General features: G+C 35.6%; 1 protein-coding gene across 1 annotated transcript in view; it reads right to left on the bottom strand.

Moving 5' to 3' along the window:
* Positions 1-4,786: 4,786 nt before the first annotated feature.
* Positions 4,787-23,273, bottom strand: part of FBXL17 (F-box and leucine rich repeat protein 17) — a 299,573-nt gene continuing 281,086 nt past the window's right edge. Inside the window, exons 8-9 of the mRNA XM_061478709.1 lie at positions 19,663-19,805; positions 4,787-5,120 (exon numbers count right to left, since the gene is read on the bottom strand). Of these exons, the coding sequence (XP_061334693.1) occupies positions 4,983-5,120; positions 19,663-19,805 (281 nt within the window). The 3' untranslated portion in view covers positions 4,787-4,982. The remainder of the gene's footprint in view (positions 5,121-19,662; positions 19,806-23,273) is intronic.

Raw genomic sequence — 23,273 nt, forward strand, 5'->3', positions numbered from 1 at the left:
CGCAGAAGCCCCTATTTTAAACAAGTTGTATCATATTCTGTAGTCTCATGATCAAGTACAATACTGACAAAAGATAATTTCTGATACACTTTTGTACAAAGAAATATTACCAACAAGTATATGGTAACCCAACAGCTAATGCTACTTTTCCTCATCAGATGACACAATTGTACTTCTGAGAGCCAGCTGACTTCTGTAATCCATGAAATTGAAGAAAAAAAAAAAATGTGTTTGTAAATGTCTATAGTTATTACAATCTTAGGTAACACTACCAAATATAGGAATGGCCATATGAAGTCATCAGCTCAGCATTTTTATTAAGACAGCCATAATCTGCTTATTTTGCATTTCCCTACATGATAACCACAGGAGAAAAGACAAAGAAATGACAAGTTAAAAAAAAAAAAAAAAAAAGGGCAGGATGAGAACAGGAAAGAAAAAAGGCATCAGTCAAGGAAAATATTTTCTACAGCTTTGTTTTTAAAAAAACAAACCTTGAACCAAACAAGAAGACACACACACAAAAAAATAAAAAAATCACCGAGTACCCACCCTCTTTAGATTGGCAAAATACAACTGCTCTCACAAAGCATTACTTGGTTTTTAAGTGGTGAGAATCTATGGGCGATTGCATGCTCAAGCCTGGAGCATTTCTCAGTGCGTTTGTGGTTTGAAAAAGACAGTTTCAAAAGTCTGTTTCTAATTTACCAGAACTTCAAATAAAATTTCAGTCACCCATACTGCCAATATAGCAGGTCACTCATGGAGAAGGCTGGGAGAAAAATAACTACAGGATGAGAAAAGCAACACTGCTTTTAACAATTTTATTCAATGAGTCTCTAAATGGATCTGTTTCAAAGTCACTTTCTGTTGATATGGAGTTTCATAAATGGGCAGCATAAACCGTCACCTAATTTAAAATACAAATCTGAATATAGTCATCATAGTATTTTTATGGATGATTTAAAATTGTTATTTTGCTATGCATTGTTTTATTAGGAAGCATTTCTTTACCATGAGGGTGGTCAAACACTGGAAGAGGCTTTAGGGAGGTGGTTGATGTCCCAGGCCTGTCAGTGTTTAAGAGGCATTTGGACAATGCCCTTAATAACATGCTTTGACTTTAGGTCAGCTCTGAACTGGTCCATCAGTTGGACTTGGTAATCATTGCAGGTCCCTTCCAACTGAAATACTGTATCCTGTCCTGTCCTCTCTGTTCCTATCCTATCCTTTGTGTCTTATCCTATCGTATCCTGTCCTGTGCTATGCTATCCTGTCCTGTCCTATCCTATCCTATCCTATCCTATCCTATCCTATCCTATCCTATCCTATCCTATCCTATCCTATCCTATCCTATCCTATCCTATCCTATCCTATCCTATCCTATATCCTCTCTTCTCCTACGTATTTGCAGGCTGTAATAGTCCTTCTCCTTTTCTTGTTCAAGATTACATCACCAGAAGAAGCCTCCTTAACAACTTGCTTTGCGCCTTTGCATTTTCCTGTAACCATTGTGTACGTAACCTGCTGCCTTTCTTGATTTTGTTCCTGTCAATGCTGCAATTTATCAAGCATCAGTAACGCCATATTTCTCTCTTGAGAACCTCTATGGACACTACTGAGCTCATGTGGAAGCTAGCTGACAGCCTGAAAAAAACTTAATTATTGGTAAATTATTCTTGCTGGGGCTACTTTTCCATCCAAAAGTGACTACAGCTTGTTTGCCCAAATACTGTTTTTGAAAACCCAGTTAGATAGACTGGTAAATTTAACAATTCTATGAAACTACCAAGAATGACTCAAACTCTTTTGCAGGACCTACAGTAGCTACCTACATACTTTCTGTGAGTGAGCCTAGTGGGGTTCTGTGGCCATGCCTGAGTTTTAAAGGTTAAGCAGAGTCAGTCAAAGAAGACCTTTGTGTAATGGTTTTGAGAATGCTGAAAGCCACCCCAAGTAGCCACCTATGGCCATGCTGGGACCAGTTGTCCTCATTGGTGTTATTTTTGCCAGAAACTTATGTTGTCCCTGCTCAAAGATGACTAGAAGCTGTCTAGTCCAAAAGACAGCACTTGCTGAGAAGCAGGGTATGCCAGCTTGGATGTGCCAATTCAGTAAGTTTCCCCAATAATCTGGGATCCTGGTCAGAGTGAATCTGAATCTGCATTTGAAACATCATTTTTCCTTCTGGGACACTCCCCTCCGCACTGCCTTTAAGTGGGAAGAGGCAACCACCAAATGAACTATTTGAATGGCACTAAAACAGAATTATACCTGGATTTTGAAGAATGAATTCTTGAAAATAAGGGTTATCTGTGTTTTTTTCTATAACCACCTATTCCTTAGTTAAGGAAGCACATAGAACTTGCCTTACCCTCCCCTTCTGCAGGTTGAACAAGCCCAGCTCCTCTGGTCTAGAAACATCTCTGGTAAGACATGAGTCACGGGCTACCTACTTTAGTGTCAGGTTCCCACAAAGATTTTGAAGGAACAAAGGTGTTTTGTCAGTAAAGCAGGCTTGTTGGAAGCTAGGAAATTTACCTGTGACTTTTGGAGTTGACTAAATTTTCAGTAAGAGAAAACAGCAGCAAGCTTTCCTTTTACAGGAGACAATAACTTTTCATTTTCCCCTAAATGGTATTTCTCTAAATGACATTTAAAAAATTAAAAAGTGTGCAACATTGTCATTAAGTCCTATAAAACTACTTATGAAACATTATTATAAGGAAATCAACACTGCAGTTAGAACATATCACTAGCTAGAATTCTTATATCACATAATCTTCCAAATTATGTAAATTAAAAGATCCATGTAAAATTAATTAGCCACACTGAGATCTATAAAGATTAATATGTTCAGAAAAAAATTACAGAATCACAGAATGGTTAGGGGTGGAAAGGACCTAAAAATCATCTATTTCCAACCCCAAATAAGAGCGAGATGAACAGCCAGTAAGAGACAAAACTTCTGCAAGTGATGTAATGGCAGAAGTGAAAAGAAATGGCCAACTACATCTGTAATATACAGGGTTATAGAGTATTTTAGATTGAAAAAGATCCCTGGAGGTCATCTAGTCAGCTCTGTCATTCATGACGGGGCCAGGTTGGATCAGTTTGTTCAGGTCCTTGTCTAGATGAGTTCTGCATATTCAAGGATGAAGATTTCAGTCTTTCTTTTAGCATAATCTAAGTACAGCTGGTAGCACAGATAAACAAAAGACATCACATCTTTATCTTCTTTTATTAAAACCCATTGCAAGATCAAAGGTTTCACGAAAAAATAGAAACTTACAAATTGTGTGAATAGGTTTAATGCACTCATAAAAAGACATTAGACGAAAAATGACTGAGATTCTGTACTATTTCTGCAATATAATCCATTGCCTGTATTCTGAAAATATTGTGGCCATTATTTTAAGTAAATAAAAAGCCTAGCATTACACATGTTCACATATATTTACCACTTACTTAAAGCAAAAACTTTACCATATATATATATATATATATCTTTTTTTCAGAGAAATTAGTTCATCCCCATTTTGAAAAGACTAATAAGAAAACAATCAACACTCTCATTGGAATTACTGTGAGCTGATGTTTCTGTTGTAGAAAATTATGCTATGGAAGCCAAGAAACAGTTCTACAGAGAGTTATACAGCCATACTAAACAAGCTCCTTGCTAGACCTTCTGGATTAGCAAAACATTTTGAAAATAATGGCATTTCATACTTTGGCTTAAGATGCTGTATCCTTTGAAAAACAAATACCCAGTGTTACACACCTGAAAACATTCTTAACCAAATAGTAATACGCTGAAGGTTAATGCAGCTTCAAGTTGAAGCTGCAATGTCTGTATTTTCACTGTCCCCTTGTCTAATTGAACTCCTTGTGATGCACAGAAAATTAATCTGTTTATGTATTCACTCTGGGTATTTTCTTGCATACACTGTATTATGAAGTGTCTGATCCTGAAAAATGATACCCATGATGGGACTTGTATTTAGATGGCCTTCTCGAGGTAAGGACTTTTTGCACTGTAAACTCTGTTGTAAAATAACAACCACACATGATATGAGAGCTTATACCTATTTATATGAATTTCCTAATTCAGCAACATAACAACATAGTCAGAGGAGAAAAAAAAAAAAAGTTTTAAAATTAAAAATTAAAAAATATTTTAATTTTAAAATTTTTTTTTCAATCAGATGTTTAAACATTGTATAATAATTTATTTCTGATGGTGTATTAGTGAAGTGGAAACTGGTTATCAGTGTTAGGTGAAGCACTGTTAACTCATAAAAATAGTGAGGTGGAAACATTTGGAAATCTCCACAGAGTCTCCTATTTTAAACAACACAAAATGAAAAAGATATAAATTCTGTTGAGTGATAGAAAGAAGTAAAATTGTCCATTAAATATCTGTTCTGTCACTGTCATCATTTACTAAGATTTGTGTTTAAAGTAGTGATTTGTGTAATTATCAACATGTTTATAAGAAAATAACAGATCTATGTAGATTCTCTTATTACTGTGCATCTTTAAACTCCTTGTATAGCTTTAGTAAATAATAAGTATCAAGTTTAGCTCCCAGTTGCAACACAGGACTCTCTGTTGATCAACTGCACTGTTGCTAGCACAGATCAAAGGAAACGCACATGACCAAGGCGAAGTAAAGTAAACAGAGGAAATCAAGCTTAGGATCTTCTATAACTCAAACTATCCAGAGAACTTCACTTCAAGAAATCTGCCAAAAGCTTTTATATATTTTATGCAAACAAAACAACAATGCACTTCAAAAGTCTTGCTTTAATATTAGTACTTAGTTACAGTACATTAAAATCAGTGTGCAGCTTTTTCCATTTTATTGTAATCTCTGTAAACTCACGATTATATTGCATCACACAAAAGGTTGTGAACCCTCTGCAATCCCCATTAGATCTACTGAATGCAGTAGAGTGGAACTGCCATGATGGTATAGGAAGTTAAGAGGCAGTAGACATATTGGGTGTCCAGCCCATTTGATAAGCCCGTTCCAATGTCCTCTTGCAATCCTGTAGTACAGTACTGAAGGTTATATGTGGATACTGCTGCACTAGCTGCTCCACTGTGGCTTCATTCACCTGCAATTAAAAAAAAAAAAGATCTGTGATGTGAAAAATTGCATAAAAACTCAACCTCTTGCAAACTAAATGAATGATTGAAATTTGGATTCCTGGAAGGACTTGCAGGATTGGGCTCTTTTTTTTATACTATAGGTTTGGATGCATTTATCACAAAACAAATAATACACAAAATGTAATGTTCTACTGGGGAATTAAAAAAAAAAAAACACCACAAAGCAAAAAACCAAACCAAACTGAAGCACCACCACACCTCAATTTTACTGTAAAGGGAGAAGTTTTATATAACATTCCAGTGAATTGTTTTGATTATTCGTGATTGAAAGCAAACAGGAAAGACAAATAGTCCCTGCTTCAAAACAGCTTTGTTTAGAAAACTGCAACAATGTTTAACAATCTATTAAATTATTTTCATTCCATGCTTGACTATGCTGGCCCAAAGCTAATTATTCAAAGTCATCCCATTTAACAAAGTGCTGCCCAGAATAACATATTTCTATATTGAAATAGAAACATTTATTCAAATTCACTCAAGCAGACATAGGTGTGAAGTATAAGCCTTTTCTGACTTTGGAAAATGAAAATTGATTAAATATATTAATTAATTTATGGCACATACTAAGTGCAAATTTTTACACATGCTAAGGAGTAACTTGAATGAGCTTAAGAAATGGGCCCATGCAAACTGCATGAGGTTCAACGAAGCCAAGTACAAGGTTCTGCACCTGAGTTGAGGCAACCCCCAGTATCAATACAAGCTGGGGGATGAAGGGATTGAGCATACCCCTGTGGAGAGGGACTTTGGGATGTTGGTCAACAAGAAACTGAACCTGGCCTGGCTTCAGTGTGTGCTCACAGAGCAGAAACCAACTGTATCCTGGGCTGCATCAAGAGGAGTGTGACCAGCAGGTCAAGGGAGGTGATTCTGCTCCTCTGTTATCGTGAGACCCCAGCTGCAATACTGCAGCAATGGAGTCCTCAGTACAGGAAAGACATGGCCCTGTTGGAGAGAGTCCAGAGGATGGCCACAAAAATGATCAAAAGGATGGAGCACCTCTGCTATGAGAAAAGGCTAAGAGAGAGGGGGTTTGTTCAGCCTGGAGAAGTCTCTGGGGAGACCTTATTATGGCCTTTCAGTTCTTAACAGGGGCCTGTAAGAAAGATGAGGAAAGACTTTTTAGCAGGGCCTGTTGCAACAGGATGAGGGGTGAAGGTTTTAAACTAAAAGAGGTGAGACTCAGGCTGGATGTGAGGAAAAAATTCTTTGCAAAGAGGGTGGTGAAACACTGGCACATGTCCCCCAGAGAAGTAGTGGATGCACCATCCCTGGAGACATTCAAGGCCAGGCTGGATGTGGCTCTGAGCAATCTGATCTAGAGGAAAATGTCCTTGCTCATTGCAGTGGGGTTGGAAAGAGATGACCTTTAAAGATCCCTTCCAGCCCAAACTGTGATTCTATGAATCAACATTACTGAACAGAACATGCACTGTACTGTAGCTATCAATGTGGCTGCAATGAAAAATTAGAGATAACATGACTTAACATGGGGAAAAGAATGCAAACTACTCTATACTGAAGGTAGATCAATTTACTATTTTACCAATTACCAATACAGGTCAACTTTTCCACAGGTTAAAAGTACTGCTAGTCTTCACTTATGTCATTGGTAGGAGTACTTAATTTAGTCTTTTGGTGAGAGGCTAACAGGTTTTTGTGGGCAGAAATGGTGGGTTTAATAATTAAAGCATACAAGCGTGTTGTGTCTGGGATGTCCCTCCTAAATTTTGGACAGCAAAGGTAGCACCTTTACTCTTGACCAGGCAATGCAACTAGATGAGCCTAGCTAAACCCAATGCCTCTGCAACTGCAACACTGTGAGGGAATGAATTTGTCAATTATTCTTAGGATGATTGCAGTTCATATGACAGAAGTAGATAGCTTCCTTCAACCATTAGAAAAGTAAAAGATTAACCTAAGAACCATCAGTTTTAGCTAGCTCTCTCTGAAGTATTTGCTGAACACCTGCACATTTTGAAATGCATTGTCATCCCTGCCCATGGCAGAGGGGTTGGAACTACATGATCTTAAGGTCCTTTTCAACCCAAACCATTCCATGATTCCATGATTCTATGACACTGCATTTACATGCTGAACCACCTAGATCAGTAGGATATACAACTGACATAATTGTTTCCTTTTTTACCCCCCAGTGTTCTACATTCAAGGCCAAAAGTAAAAAACTAGACAAAAATGTTTACTACCATCTGAGTAGATGATCCATATCCAGTAGAAGATCCATCTTGAGAATCATATTTTAATGCACAGTGACCACAGTGTCTAATAATATTTTTGTCCTTAGAAGATAAAAAGGAGCGCATCATTCTGAACAGTGATTGCACCCAACTACAAGGATAAATGTAAGGTTTAATAGCCAGTTCTTCTACTTTTATAATAGAAACACTCAATCTTCATTGGAAGTTTCATCTAGCTGAGACTGACTTGGACAGAAAACTGGTTTAACCTCCCTTCATTGCACAAATTGTACTCTTTTGGCAAATTGCTACGCTACAGTAACATCTTCCAGTGCTGAAAAACAAGAAGTTACTTTTAAAAAACCAAAATGAAATCAGAGATAGCACAAGTCCTCCAAAATATTTTATATTTATAGCTGAGTACATACTTTCAAACTGTCAGCAACTCTTCCTAGAAATTTGCAGTATTTGCCACTTTTTGCCTATTCAAAAATAGTCAAAAGCCACCTTACCTTAAGATCTGTGGTGCAGAGTGCCATGTCAGAATTTGTCTTACTATCAGCAACTTCTTTTAATGGTTAACTCAGCCACAACAAAATGCCTACTGTACACAACTGCTCATTCTGTTCTTTCATAATGGGAAACTTACTGCTTATCTGCTAGGTATCTGAAAAAATTACCAGTAGATAAAGGCTATTATGATTTGATACATAATATTTGGGCTTTATCTGTTAGACTAAGGTGGATATTATGGCTTTAGTGCCAATATCATACGTAGATTTTTTTTTCTTACAGGAAACAGTAAGTCAAATTTGCTACAAAGATGATGTAAAAAACCAGGAAGATAGGTAATGATCTCCATGTCTTGGTGTCTTTGAGTCAGGACTGAAAACATTTACAGAAGCTACAGTCTAGGTAGATATAAGCTAATGTATTTACTACAAGACTAACGTAACTTAAACAGCATGGCCCATGATACTCAAAAGGACAGGTAATGTTACAATGGAATCTTTTAGTCTTAAAACTGATGAAAAAAGTCTGTGGTAAACCATCTATCCTAATGGTTAGGCCATTACTCAAATACTTTGAGTTTGAAAAATTGAGTTTACTCTCATGATACAGGAAAAATTATCCTACCAATCTCTATGATAAACGATCAAATATATGTAACTTCTACTTAAGTGTAAATATTTTAATCCTAAGGAACTAACGGAAATAGCAAAATATTATGCTGGACAAAATACATTCTACGTAATATTACACAACAGAAGAGGAAGAAAAAAGGATTCTATTTGGCAGTGGGAAAACCTACATGGATCCCAGGATGAGAAACAAATGTGAACAGTTAAGCCACAATTGATCCCCTATCAGAATATTTTGAAACCTTTTCTTTTACTAGGAGAAAATTCAGGTCAAACACTAAAACACTGTGAAAATTTAGTATGTTAAACTTCCTGTAGTATTGGACTAAAACTGTACTACCTAAAAGGTAGAAAAAAATAGAGAAATCAGAATTTTGTTCTTTGATAACGAATAAGTCATATCTGTGTCAATTCCCTTAGTATCCTTGTCATCAGTTTCCCTGATGGTAGCATTAAGACGAAAAGTCGTAGGCCTAACCATTAGAATACACGCTTCTGTCTCCTGAAGATGCAGTCTGGCTGGTGATTAAACAAAAGTACTGAATGCCATTCCCAAAATAAATTTTTTATAACAGAGCAATTTTCTATTTGAGCTTGAACAATCTTGTTCAATGAATGAAAACTAAAAGTCTTCACATCTTAATATGCTTTAAAATGTTGTATTTGTCTTCCACAGAACTTTCATTAATCTTGAGTTGTCAAAAGGAAGACTACTCTCTGAAGATAAACTAATTACCTAATACATAATCACTAATTTGAATTTGAATAGCTTTTCAATTATATTTTAACGCTTAATGAAAGAATGCAGTCCTTATCACTAAGAGTCGATGTATTAGGTTTGTGGGAATCCTGATCATCAAACACTAAAAAGATAACAACAACACAGATTGGTTTTAACTTATTTTTTCTTGCTGAAATAAAAATTTATTCCAGGTCAAAGAAGATCTGAAAAGTGAAAGAAGCTGGATTACAGAAACTGGCAAGACCAAGTGATATCATCTCCTTTAACACAATTTTGCTTAAAGACATCTGAACACATATTGCCTGTTTCCCAGGAGAATATGTGACTTTGTGACAAATATCATCTGGGTGGCACTTCCTTAATTTCTTCCAGTGATGATGGTATGATTGTGAAGAGCATATTTAAATATTATTTGCACTAGAGAAAAAGAATACTTCTTCATGTGATAATTACGAATTCATGTGGGAGAGAAGAACATCAATACCCATCTAGTCCATTTGAGGTGGAAAGGATTTTGAGAGTGCATCTCCAGAGGACTTTATTCTCATTCTGCTAGGTATACACACAATGTGGGTAAAATATAGAGAAAAATGTGAATCAGTGTTGAAAACTCTTTTGGTCCTTTAGGTAAAATGACCTACCTATAACAGAAAGCTTGAAAAACTCCTCCAAGTCTGTAAATATTTTCCCCAGAATAAACTAACTGGCACTTATGAGCTAATTTCTCAGGTTCAGGATAAACTGATGCTATAGGTTTCCAATAATAAGTTACTCACATGAAAAAATATTCACTCAGATTTTTGATCTGGTATGCTAGACTTATGCATCTGGTCTTATTGCCAGTATTTACAGATTTGGTACACCACTTATATCTGCCACAGACCACCATGAGTAATTTCTTTTATGCCATCTTCCACAAGCTCTCATGGAAAATTCAAACTGCAAACTAGAAAATTTTGGGGTTTTGTTTTTACACGTGTCATGTCATTTGACAGAATTCTAGCGATAATTTCAGCACTGTTTTCTGTCATCTCTAGATTCTAAAATCAGGATTTTCTAAAGACAGCAAAAGATTCCAAAGGACTAGATCTATTTTTCTTCACCTTTTACTTCCATTATGAATATATGACAGATCTTATTAAATTCAAGGGAATGAAATTTTCCTGATGCTGTTACGATAAATTAGGGATTACAATTGAAACCATCAGTCAAACTATACATTGTTTTTAATGAGACTGGTATCTTCATTCACATACGGAACAGAAACAGGTTTTCCTATACAGGACGTTCCTACGTCTAGTTAACTCGTCTTCAGTCTATATCACGTCCAGAAGAGCTTCTTTTGGACTGGAATACCAAGTGGCACATACAAGGGCTTAAAAAAGCTTTGGGTTTAAATAAGAGAACTCCTTTGCTGTATTTCTAAGAAGAACTGTAAGACTGCCTACTGATCTAAAAAACTCCTCATGAAGGGTAGTCTTTGAATGCAACTCTGATTCTAAAACTATTAAATTGTCCCTAGAATGTCTGTGTTGTGTCATTTAGAGCAATACTGAAAAAGGAGAGTAGAGTCATGACCTGAACTGCAAGTTTTGTGCTGCTCTACACAAGGAAGAAGTATTCACTGTTAATCTAAAATGTTTCTTATGTGGGGAAAAGCTTCAGGATAACACCCAATTCACTTGAAAATTAAAAAGAGAAAGCTATCTCCATTCCAAGTTAATAACTGAAACAACTAAGCAGCCAAATAAAAAAAAAATAAACCAAACCAAACCAAATCCAAGCCCCCAAACCTAGGCTCACATGCAAAAACTCTAGACTTTGAAAACTGGATTAGGGCAAAGGTGCACAAGTTCTTTCTTAGCAAAACTTGCCTATGCTACTCAACTATTTATAATATCATACACAGATGGATTCCTGAAATAATTTTTGCATAACCTCTAACCCAGCCCTTGGAGGCATGTGGCTAGCTGACTTTGGAGAGTGCTGACATCATGGGCACTCTGATCCTGAGGACAATATAGGTAGGTATCTTCCGTTATATAACTTTAGAGGCCACTCATTAATAAGAAATAGTAGACCAAGTTATAATACTGTCTGCAGTATCTGTGCAGAAAGGCATTAATAATATACAGAACTTCTAGCTTCATTTTATAAATCTGTGCTTGTAAAGAATTTTAGGGAAACGTTAGTATGTGAGAAGTAACGTTCACACCAAAAGATTTTGAGGGCTACCATACATATTATTTGATAATAGAGGTTAACAGGATGCAAGTATTATCATTACCCTTTTACATCTAAAGAATCACAAGTTTGCACAGAAGAATGAAAACTGGTTTGTTCCAAAAAGGCTTCCTTACCACATTATAGACACTTGCGCTTACGGAGTTGAACTGCAGTGTTAAGAGATACTGGAATTTGTGTGCTTTCTGTCTTAGTTTACATATACTAGTACTAAATGAAAGCCAAATTTGTAGTTAGTGGGCAAAGAAATGACTCTGTAGTCATTGTGTGTATCCATAATGATGGATTTCAGACACATTTTATGTTCCAATTTCCCTAATGTTTTAACAATAAAATCCAAAATATACATACTTGGAGTTACAGAGAAGCAAATTTTCATTCACACTTTCTTCTCTGAGTTGTAGTTTGCTTTTTCAAGTCAGTGTCTTATAAAAAATGCACTTTGATTATTTTTTTTTTAAAATAGTTGAATGAATTATATTCGCAGGTGGCCCAATTATAACTGTTGCCTGTAGCCATAACAAAATTGAAGATTTCTGGAAATGTTTTGTGTGAAGTGCAGTTGATCAGCTAAGGCAGACATATTCCACAGAGTTTCAGTGACTGCCCTCATGCCCAGGGGCAGAACCTTTGTTTAGGACTTTAATAAAATAACAGCACTGCCAATATTAGCACAATATCCTATAGTCCAAATAAAGTCCCTTACGATTTCAGCAAAGAATTTATTCTGATTTAATGGATGCTGTTAGTTAAAAAAAATAAAACAAAACAAAACAAACCCACATACACATACGTACAAACACTGTATTGTGGACTCATAAATAATGAAATCGACAAGTGCAGTCTGATTATAATAACATTCAACAATTGTGTTAAATCTTAGCAATTAATTTCACACTTATATTTGAAAAGGGGAACGAGCACGCAAACACAAATATCAGTAATCTTTTCTGCTGTGTGAAGTGAAATAAACAGATCACACAGACTTTCTAATATTCAGTGGCAGCACTTCTGGAAGGATTTCAGAAAACACAGCAAGGCTGTGGAGTACAGCTCCTTTACAGTTCTTGCTTAAATCTCGGCAGAAAGGTGGAGTCCTAGAGGGATGAAATTCATTGTCGTGGTTGTTTACACAGGTGAACACTATTGCCTCAAACTTCCAGTTCCTGCACAATTGCTGCAGTCACCATGTTACTGCAAACTAACAAAATAATCCATTTCAGCTGTCTGTGAATTTACGTAGTTTTCTAGCAAAACCCTCATTTCAGGGCTTGCTCTCCTAATCATTACTGCTAACACAGTATTTAATATTAAAGTTGTGTAAGCTATAAAGTTTCCATTTTCAATTATCATTGCTTATTGTGAGGGTTTACTTTCTGTTAAATCAGATAAACCATTCCAAAGGAGCCTTTTAGTTTGTCTGGTTGGTTGGTTTGCTAATTCTGTTCATTTCAAACATGAACCTCTAGACTCCAAGGTAAGATTTCAAGGTAAAAATACCAGTATCATAAGCATTTCAAATTATGATGAAACTCTGACTGTTGCTTTGTTTTTACTTATAAAAATTGTATGTAATGAAGATCTACATGCAGTGAAATGACAGTTTATTTATATAGTGATAAATATTCTTTCAGATTACTTAATGACAGTTGAATTAATAGCACTGAATATTTTCCTTCCTATTTTGCTACATTAACAATAAGTTGAGCACATTATTGTAATACTTGTCAAAATGACAGTGTGTAAAACTAACAAAGAAATAATTCTCAAAATTTGCCAGCTGGCAAAAAATGACTAGAGGGAGGAGAAGACAATGCTTCTAAACAAGTCTGGGTTTTTTTGATTATGCTGACTACTTCACATTGCATTTTTTCTTAACAGTTTGCCTTATCCTGATTTTGGACCATTGATCATTACCTGAGGGCCCATTTTTCCCTTACAGTATGACATGGTCACATAGGTTATTTTAAAAAGTAGGACAGGCTCATTAACTCAGTACAGCCTACTGCCATGGATTTGCTTCTGAACAAATCTGCTGCTTCAGCCTGGAAGATAAAAAACTTTTGGTACAGAAACAGTTAAACTAGAAGTATAAAAAGTTCGATTTATATAAAGACTCTTTTTTTTTATACTTTAGCAGACACTTTCATTCACACAGATAATGGATTTGTTATCCTAGTTAGCTAGGGGAAAAAAAAAAAGTATTGTTCTGTATTTTAAAATTGTTGTATTGAAAACCAAAGTGAAATAAATGCTATTTTTCTTTTGCTGTGAGTTAGCAAGGCTAACTGTAATTTCCTTCTAGTGGGATTCACAGATTTTATAAAGCTAAAATCTTCATTATTTATAGGGAGACATATTGATCACAGCTCCTACATTATACATGTAAAACATTAAAAAATACAGCCTATCCTTTTCAATATGCAGCAACATAACTTGAACAAATTATAGTAATTTAAGGAAAAATAAGTGCTATAGAATTTTTCTTAAAGGGAGGACTGGGTATTTTCAGTTCTCTTCAGTACCACAAAACTGTAATTTAAAATTTCAAAAAGAACCCTAAAAGAAGAAATGGTATCAATTTGTCAGTTTTGTTTTTTTTTTTTTAAATCAGGCTACTGATAGTATTGTCTGAAGGTGGAAGGCAAATTGCTATGATAATTACATTGAAACAAACCATGGCTCTGTACTATTGTTGTACTGTTGATTAAGAACAGTTTATCTCAAAGATGTATTTGAAATTTAAAAATTTATCTCTAGAACTGAAGATCTCTTTTTTTCACTTGCTTAACTTCAGTTACAGACTATCTAGGCAAATCAAAAGTTCCATGGATGAAGAATAAAAACGTTTCCAGCCATGATTACTAACATATAGATAATATGTATATATACACACATATAAATATTTATATCTAAATATATTTTATATTTCCATATTCTACGTATATTATATACAATTTTTATACCTAAAGAAATTGAAAACTCTTTTTGCCCTCAGATAAGTTTTTTCACAAGCTGGCATTTCCTCATATACAACTGGAGCTGCATCCCAGTTAGGCTCATGATTTGCAATTTGCATAGGATATATATATATATATTTATATATACAGATATTTCTAAACCAGATTTTATAGAAGAATAAAGTAATAAATTATTTTTAAAATCTGATTTTCTAAAAATCTTAATCTTACTTAAGATGCAAATGATTTCTTCACAGACCATTTTCATTTTTAGGGACCACCATTTTTATTTTTAAGGATCATCTATCTTCCTTACTCTCTGTGGTAATATAAAAGTGTTTGTCTTCTTGTCAGTTGTACGGATCATCGATTTCTGTGCTCTAACTTCTCAGTAATACTGTAATATGAAATACATGCTCACTTAATCTGAGAAAGTCATCTGGAATAAGCTACAGGCTTTCAGATGTATTTTCATGAAAAGCAACCTGATATTCTCAAAAAAAAAAAAAGAAAAAAAAATTCAAGAAAAAATCAAGGAGTAAAGGCCTTGATTTATTAACTGGAATTGTGTATCTATTCACAGCCAACTTTGTCAGACTCATTTAATTTCATTCACACTTAGCTGTGAATGTTGGAATTTTGTGGCCTTTGTTTTTCAGTGTCATTTTTCTGCATATTTTCCCCAAAACTGTCTTCTGCATTTATGTGGTAGCACTGCTGACAACCATTGCAAATAGCACCATAGCTACAGGAAAAGTACCTTGAAATATGAAAATCTGTATTAGAAAAGCTGCAGGAGGTTTATTTTGACACATTGTTCAATCAGCCATGCTACCTACTAGCCAGAAAAACATTAAGTTTTTAGCCACTACCTCCTATGTGATACCCAGCCATTTTCCACAAAGGTGAAGATTTTAAACTGCTATTATTTGAAGCTGTTTAGGTTACAGTGAAAACACAATAAGGAGCTGCTATAAAGACATCTTTACAAGGAGTTTTACCCATAAGAGAAGATTGCCCTTTTCCAGCATGTAGAAGATTGCCCTTTTCCTTTGATTTCTTTTGGAAATATGAAATATAAAATATTTAGAAATTTGGTTCAAAGAACACACAGTCATGTTCTCTTTTTGCTATGGGGACTAAACTGAGGTGAACTGAATATAATCCCTTGCTCTGGAAACAACTGTGCCCTTCTTGGTACTTACTGAGGGACACATCAGAGCTCCAGTGCACCCTGCAGTACAGAAACCAGCTATGGGTTGCCAGACCCCCATGCCACGTCCCAAAACACAACCCTGGGCTGCAGCTCACAACAGCACAGCTCTCCTCTCTGCATAGAAACTGTGAGTTTGTGGTTTTACTGTGCTGCCAGAGGCATTGGGAAGAGGCAAAACAAGGGAATGAAGACTGGCGCAAATGCAGGCAGTAACACTAGAATGCAAACCAGAAATACTATGTCCTTTAAGCCTTTCCCAATTACAAACCTCTAAAATGTTCTGCTTAGGCCTTAAATAACAACTGATATTATCTCTTACTGCTTTCAAAAGAAATGGAGACTCAGAACGGCAATATTTCCTTTTTATAAAACAGATGACTTGTGCAGCCCCAAGAGCCTGTGCAGGCCCTCACAAACACATGCACTAGGAAAACACGTGAACTAGGAAAGCATTAACCAGCAATGAGAGAAATACAGACCGTAGTACATACATATAGTTTAACTGATGAGGTAGTAAGACTTATTTTCAGCATCAAAGTAATATTTGCACAGACTTAGATTAGGCACCCTGTACTGCGACAGTGTTCAGAAGGGAGAACTGTCCTAGCTGCTTTCGAGTACATGTTGGTGTTTGTATGCAGGCAACTGGGGAATTTTATTGTCCAAAATATAGATATTTAGAAATATTTACGGTCTACTTTATGAACCCCTAAATAATTTTGGAGGTCTGGATAAGTCTCTCAGAAGCCTATCTGACAGAGGAAATTAACAGTATGTGTCTCCATTGTAGAGCCCTGCAGAGATCAAGCTAGTGTTTCCTGAGCTGCTCATGGAAATGGAAGCAATAGGTTGTACTACCACATCTATATGACAGTATGCCTTGAGCCTTGCTAAGTGTGATTTTCTGGACAAGGTGATGCACTTTGGCAGACCAGCTGGTATACCAGCACTTAAGCCTGTGTCCCCACTGGCCCTGCACCTTCCCAGTAGTACCAGTTCTTTCAGAGCATTCTCTGGGCCTTAGGCACCACTGCTGTGTAGTGCAGGGAAAGACAAATTTGCCTAAGTCATGAAGGTGCTAGTGGAAATTAGAAAAAGAAAAAAAAAAAAGACATTTGCTCAGTAACTCTGCTTCTAACATTTTTTTATTGAAAAGAATATTTAGATTTTGTGTATCTAAGCATAAACATGTTTTCTGAACCAGAATTTGACTACAAATAGTTCTAAATGACTTTCAGTATTTAATAGTCTTATTAGAAATGCTTATTAGAAAACTTGCAACTTAAATATGTGTCCTCATTATGATGATCTCATGAAACAGTCAGCATTTTGAGACTTCTCAACATAATGACATTTATTTTGAGGCAAAGACCATATTGCTCCTGTGGTGTGCATGTTAGATGGTAGGAAACATGATAAAAAGAAAGGTCATGGCAACAACAATTTCATGAAAAATGAATAACTTGGTTATTTTCATGGTGTGGATCAATAATGCTCTGCATCTACTGAAGCACACTGCCTGGAGGCATTCAGATAATCAATGGCATAAAACAGAGACTGCCTGGACCCAGGCTTGCAGCCTCTCTGATCTTTCTTGGGAGGACCCTTGATGTCTCTAATTTGTGTCAACTCCATATCAAAGAAATTCCAAAGAGCCTCGGTCATAAAGCATACTTCAGTGGTAACCATTAGAAGTCTACTTACATATGTTCCTTATGGAACTGTGTTTAAGTACTTTCCTTCCAATGCCTGGGAATTCCTAGAAAGGCATAAATGCTATCTGGTACTAGCATAACAGTCAGCACATCTTAGAAAATGAAGGCTGGTTAGAAGGGGAAATCTTCTAACTTTCTCTTCACTGCAAGCTGAAATAGCCCAAAGACAAGAATTTAAATTAACAGGGCATGTAAATAAACTCTTCTGCACCACCCAAGAATTCTCTTTAATGATGTGCTGGACGCTGACATTTTTAATTTAATAGAGCAGCCACTGGAAAAAACTAGCTCTGAATGATATCAGGAAAAGACAGTTGAAGACATGATTTTGTTCAGTAATTTCTCTGTTCATTTGTAGTGGAAAAAGGGAGCCGGCATCTTCTTGCTGCCAAAAATTCTCAAGTCAAGGACACTTACTTCATTCTGTCTGTGGAGCCGTGTTTCCCATCTAGGCTTTGTGAGCAAGAAAATAATTCCCAGAGGTAGTCTTACTACTAATGCATTTGCTCTAACAGCATTTACTCATTTCTTAACAAGTTTTTAGCTTACCATACTTTGAATATTCATATACATGCACACAAGCATGCATGCACAACACACACACATGCTTGCAGACACGCAGCTAACACTGCTTTTCTATCTTCCTTGTAGCTTTCTCCGAAAATCTTCTTTTTTCCTTTTAGCAGTTGACTTTCTCAAAAAAGACTTTTTTTTTTTTTCTTTTACCAATTGACTTTCATAACACAAGAGATAGTGTGTAATCCTTTGTAATGAACTAGGAAAGCATTAACCAGCAATGAGAGAAATACGGACTATAGTACACACACATAGTTTGATGAGGTGGTAAAACTTGTTTTCAGCATCAAGATCATTGATTTTCTGTAGCAGCTGAAGACAGGATAAAATTATCGCACTTAGATCCTTGTTGATCCTTCTATGTTAGCTAAATCCACAAAATAAATATATGTGTAAAATTAATCAGCTTATTCTGGGTCAGCTCTAATTCCCAAGGTCAAGTAACCCTTTGAACATTCTCTAAGTACATAATCTTAGCACAATCCATCAAAGAGACTCTCACACTCTTTTTGTCTATTGGCTCTTATAAAACACTAATGTTTAGGAGCTTAAGTGGAGTCAGCTTTAACAGACAGAGCAATTCTTCTAAAGTGCTCAACCTCTCCTCAAACTGGAAACCATCTAAGTGTGGGTTTGCAAAATTGTATTTCTACCTTTACAAGTGACCTGGAAATGACTATTCTTTACTAGTTGAAATACTGGGGCTTGTAACTGTCTTCTAGAAAGCACTACAAGGGCTGCAAGGTAATGGTTTTGAGCACAAAGCTTCTTAGGCTAAAAAACTGTGCTTCCACAGCTTGTATCAGAAATTCACAAGTCTCTGAGATGCCACTTATTGATGGGTACCACAAGCTGGAAATTTTGTTCGTGATGTCTGGAAAAGAAACAATCCCTGCATGCATATTTTAAGATTTGAGATCAGAGACACTGAACCCCCAGTGACTTCTAGCTATTTCTGCCATGCTCCCAGGACTTTTGATCTCTCTTCTCTCAAAAGAGATACGATTCCTGAAGGCTAATATGAGGTGGAACATCACTACCTTGTTGTCTTTCGTTCTAATGATAGAGTGTTAAAAGTTAGAAATATTCTTAATACACGCCAAGTAAGAAAGATATGTATTAAAAAAATTTAGAATTCTTTTTTTTTTTTCAGAATTATGGTTTTATCCAAATCCTTGCCCTTTCACAAACTATACATGAGCAAGACCACAGATGTATAGAAAATCACACTGGAAGTAACACAAGTATTTTTTTTTTTTTAAATTCTTTTGTTGCTCTTTTTATTTCTTTTTTAAAAAAAACAAAGTAGTCTATCATAGTAATGACATGACATACCAATCACTTTTAACCAAAAATATTCAAAACCCTCAGGGGGCAGATTTTACATAAAATTTTTGCGAGTACCTCAGGCTGTGGGTGTAGCCTGTGGGTGTATTTTGAAAATCCATGTCAGCAAAAATTTAACACGTTCTTTTTAGTTCTCTAGATACTTTTTTAGTTAATTATGTGTCCTGGGTTCAGCAGTAGCAGTACACAGTACACTAAAAGAGTTATCACAGTAGTGAATATGAACCTGTTTGTACAGAAAAACAAATTTTCCGATCTCTCTCCCTTCCTGATACACTCACACATATACACTCACTCTCACACCACTCAAAAGCAGGCACCATAAAATTCATATAAATGTTCTTTACCTGGTCGCATCTCATCAGCCCTAAATATCTGAGAGACTTGCTGCTTTGTGCAATTTGGGTGGCTCCATGGTCTGTGATTTCTTTGCACCATCCAACATCCACTGTCTCTATTGTCATGCTGTATCGTCCAATGGCTATCAGAGCTGTAAAGATATTAAAGACATGAACTATGTAACTCGTGAAGATGGTAAGCTCAGTTCTATGTATATATTAAACTATGTTTAAATTAAAGTTTGAGAAGCAGTTGTCATGTACCTTGTAAAAGATCTTGCATTTATAACTAGGTAATAGCTGTCTCTTCAAAGTTTTGCTGATTTTTTTTCAGCAAAATAGTACTGCACAGAGAATAACAGGACATATTCTGTGTCAATAAAACACATGGTTTTAGAAATCCCTACAGGTATCTTATGTCACGCATTTTATAACTATATTCAAAAATAACATTTGTTTCCCACTGTTCATATTGATGAGGTAATAACAACAATATGTCTCACTTTAACATTTTCTCAGTGTTTTCCAATAATAATAATAATAATAATAATAAAAAAGGCAAGGCTAGGAGGAATTAAAACAAAAACTTGAACCCTTATAAAAGGAAATGAAAGTTTGATCTGGAAGTTCTGAAAGGACTGAAAAATGGTAGGTAGAAGAAACCACAAAGCACCCGAATAGGTTAGGATGGCTTTGACATGAGATGGCTAGTCCAGAATGGCAGAAAAGATACAAATCACTAGCACCCTTGTCACCATGAATTAGAGCACTTTTCAGGAAATATAGGCTCAAAAACTGTTAAGTCAGGATTTATTAACAGAAATGAGCAGCGTAAGAAAAAGTCTGAGGTTATGATGCCGAAGTCAGGCATCCGCATAGAGTCAAGGATTTTTACAGTTTCAACTCTAGTTATAATGTAGTTGCTGAAAAGATGAATGAGTGACTCAGACCAAATAATGTGAGTATCTTTAAAGGGTTGATTTTGCAGCAGCTGTGGGCCAGTTCTGCTCCTGCTACAGAACGTTCTGTCAGAAAAAGAAGAAGAAAAAAAAAAAAAAGAAAAAGCAGTTATGAAGACCTGGTAGCTCCTGATAAGCCAGATGCCAACCTTAGATAATCAGGGTTTAAGTGAGATCTAGAAGCAGAGAGGAAGAACTCACCTGGCCTTGCAGTGGTTCTGCAAAGACCTGTACTGATGGTAGCCAGCAGTAAGAATAATTTGATAATTTATAAATACTTAGGTGGTTTGATCTGCAAACAAAACTGGGCAAAAGAGGCCAAACACATTCTCAGAATCTGTGGAAGGTGCAGTAGTAAATTTTTATTTTTATTTTTTAATTGCAGCAGTTCACCAAAAAGGACAATGAGTATTGAATTTTGTAACTGACATAATGAACTTATGATACAATCATCTATATAGTGGCATCATGGCTTCATTCAGTTTTGTAGGACAATACCAATTTTCTGCTTTCTCCAAGTACATCCCTCGAAAACAAGTCTGAATTTTGCAAATACATAGATATATGAATAGCAAAACATAAACTTTTAACTTTTTTTTCATAGCGTCCTTTTAAAATATTACTTTAATAACAATTTTAGAAAGAGAGACAGAAACTTTCTGCATGTACTAAACAATAACAAAAGCTATAGCAATTATAAATTATTGTAACTCCACACAAAATGTTATAGATGTGAATTAGTGCAGGCATACTGAAAGCCTGCCAATACATTAGAATATTGTTGGTGAAACAAAATTTCAAATGTTTTTATGGGAGTGACATAAAAGATCAAGAAATCACACTGGTGAAAAATTCTTTTTAGTAAAAGCATCAAAGGAAATTAGAGATATAAGTTTTGGGAGTTCTGTCTCAAGACTTAGATTAGAGAGAAAGCTGGGGATGATGCTGCTGAAGACTAAAAAAGGCTGTTATACGTGTGCAGAATGCCCCAGACTGAAGTATAACCTGCGCACCATTAGTCCAAGGAGCTGCTCTGAATGTGGCAAAAAGAAGCCTTAAAGCATGAAATTTCATGCAGGCATCTTCACATATACATATGAAACAAACTGGACGAATATAAAATTTTGTCTTATACAACTTTTTCAAACAGAATATTCAAAGAAAAGCACTATATAACAAAACATAATTTAAAACATGTTAATTCATTCTTCAATACATTTCTCTGTATTCTGGAATTTTTTTTTGGGGGGTAAAGCATTTAATTCTACTGTAGGACTGTAGTGAAAACCCAGTTAAGTTTCATGGGTTTTTTTTTATACAAAGATAAAAATATTTTTACTTTTTACATAATAGAAAAGGGACTTAGTAATTATTGAAATAATTACAAAATAATTATAAACTAACAAATCATGAAGGCTCTTTGCAAAACTGGCCTTCACTGCTTGTCTTCTGAACATCTGTACTTTAACCAGCCAATTATTATTGGTGTTACTTCTTCAAAGTATTAAAAGAATGAAAAAGGGATTTGGAAAGCATACATCAGTTTTCATAAATCAAACTATACATGTATGGTTTTTGGAATGCATTCTGTCAATTATCAGGAAAGCCAGAACACAACTTTAACAATACCATGAGACAAAAACCATGTGTTTTGGAACAAGTAACAATACGTACAAGAATAATACAAAGTGGAATAAAAAAACCCCTCACGACGTTATGTATCAATGTGATACATAAAAAATGGGATAGAAATCAAAGAATTCCAACTGTGACATTTGGGGAGCAGGGTTTTGTAAGTGAATACGTTTTGCAGTTCAGAAGTTTCCAACTGATTTTCAAACAACTGTCCATCTGTTTTCTTCACCTGTGTTCCACTTTGAGTATATGCAAATAATTGAATGAAATTTCATGCTTTAATTAATCTGTGTGTCTAATTTGTGCATCAGGTATATCTTAGGCTAACCACGGTTAGGGTATACTTCAGATTAGGGACTGCTGAATGGATTGTATTTTTGTCTGCCTGGCCTTTCCCTTGCCGCATTCCTCGCCATTGTCTCAACCCTAACCATTCTTACAGAGCCCCCAGGTGTCATATGCCATATGCACATATTTGATTTTCTGTTTAGCAGTATTAAATAGCTGGGTATTCTCTAATATGTAAGAACAATTGACAGCATTTTCTAATTTAATTACAAATTACACTACAAATCTGCATTTACTGTGTGCAATTACTGCATTATAGATGCCTGAAGACACACAATATTCTGTCATATGCTAGTAGAAAATAACATAGTTATTTTGTACTTTGCAACTCTATGTCCTCAGATTAGTAGACTTCTGGAAAACCAAATATTCTGAGAAGAGTGTACAATGTTACACAGTTGTCATATATTGCAAAAGTTCATTTACCAGACACATAGAGGGTATGCCATTTTAAAGCACCAATGACCATATGTCCAGAAAAATTCAGTGTCTGCAACTGCACCCTCAAAAGAACACTCTTGGTCAGAGAAAAGATATGCTATTTAGCTTCTATCAGGACTCAACAGCAGAAGATATAGGCCAGGAGGACAGACGAGAATGTAACAATGCTTTCCCACATCATCTTCCTCACACATAAAAAAAATCAGTCAGGGACTTTCTGAACTAGTTTTTATGCCT

This window comes from Pezoporus flaviventris, unplaced genomic scaffold (genome assembly GCF_033815535.1).
Source record: "Pezoporus flaviventris isolate CSIRO_AGI_PZ_B2104156 unplaced genomic scaffold, CSIRO_AGI_Pfla_v1 ptg000130l, whole genome shotgun sequence".
In the NCBI taxonomy this organism is placed as follows: domain Eukaryota; kingdom Metazoa; phylum Chordata; class Aves; order Psittaciformes; family Psittacidae; genus Pezoporus; species Pezoporus flaviventris.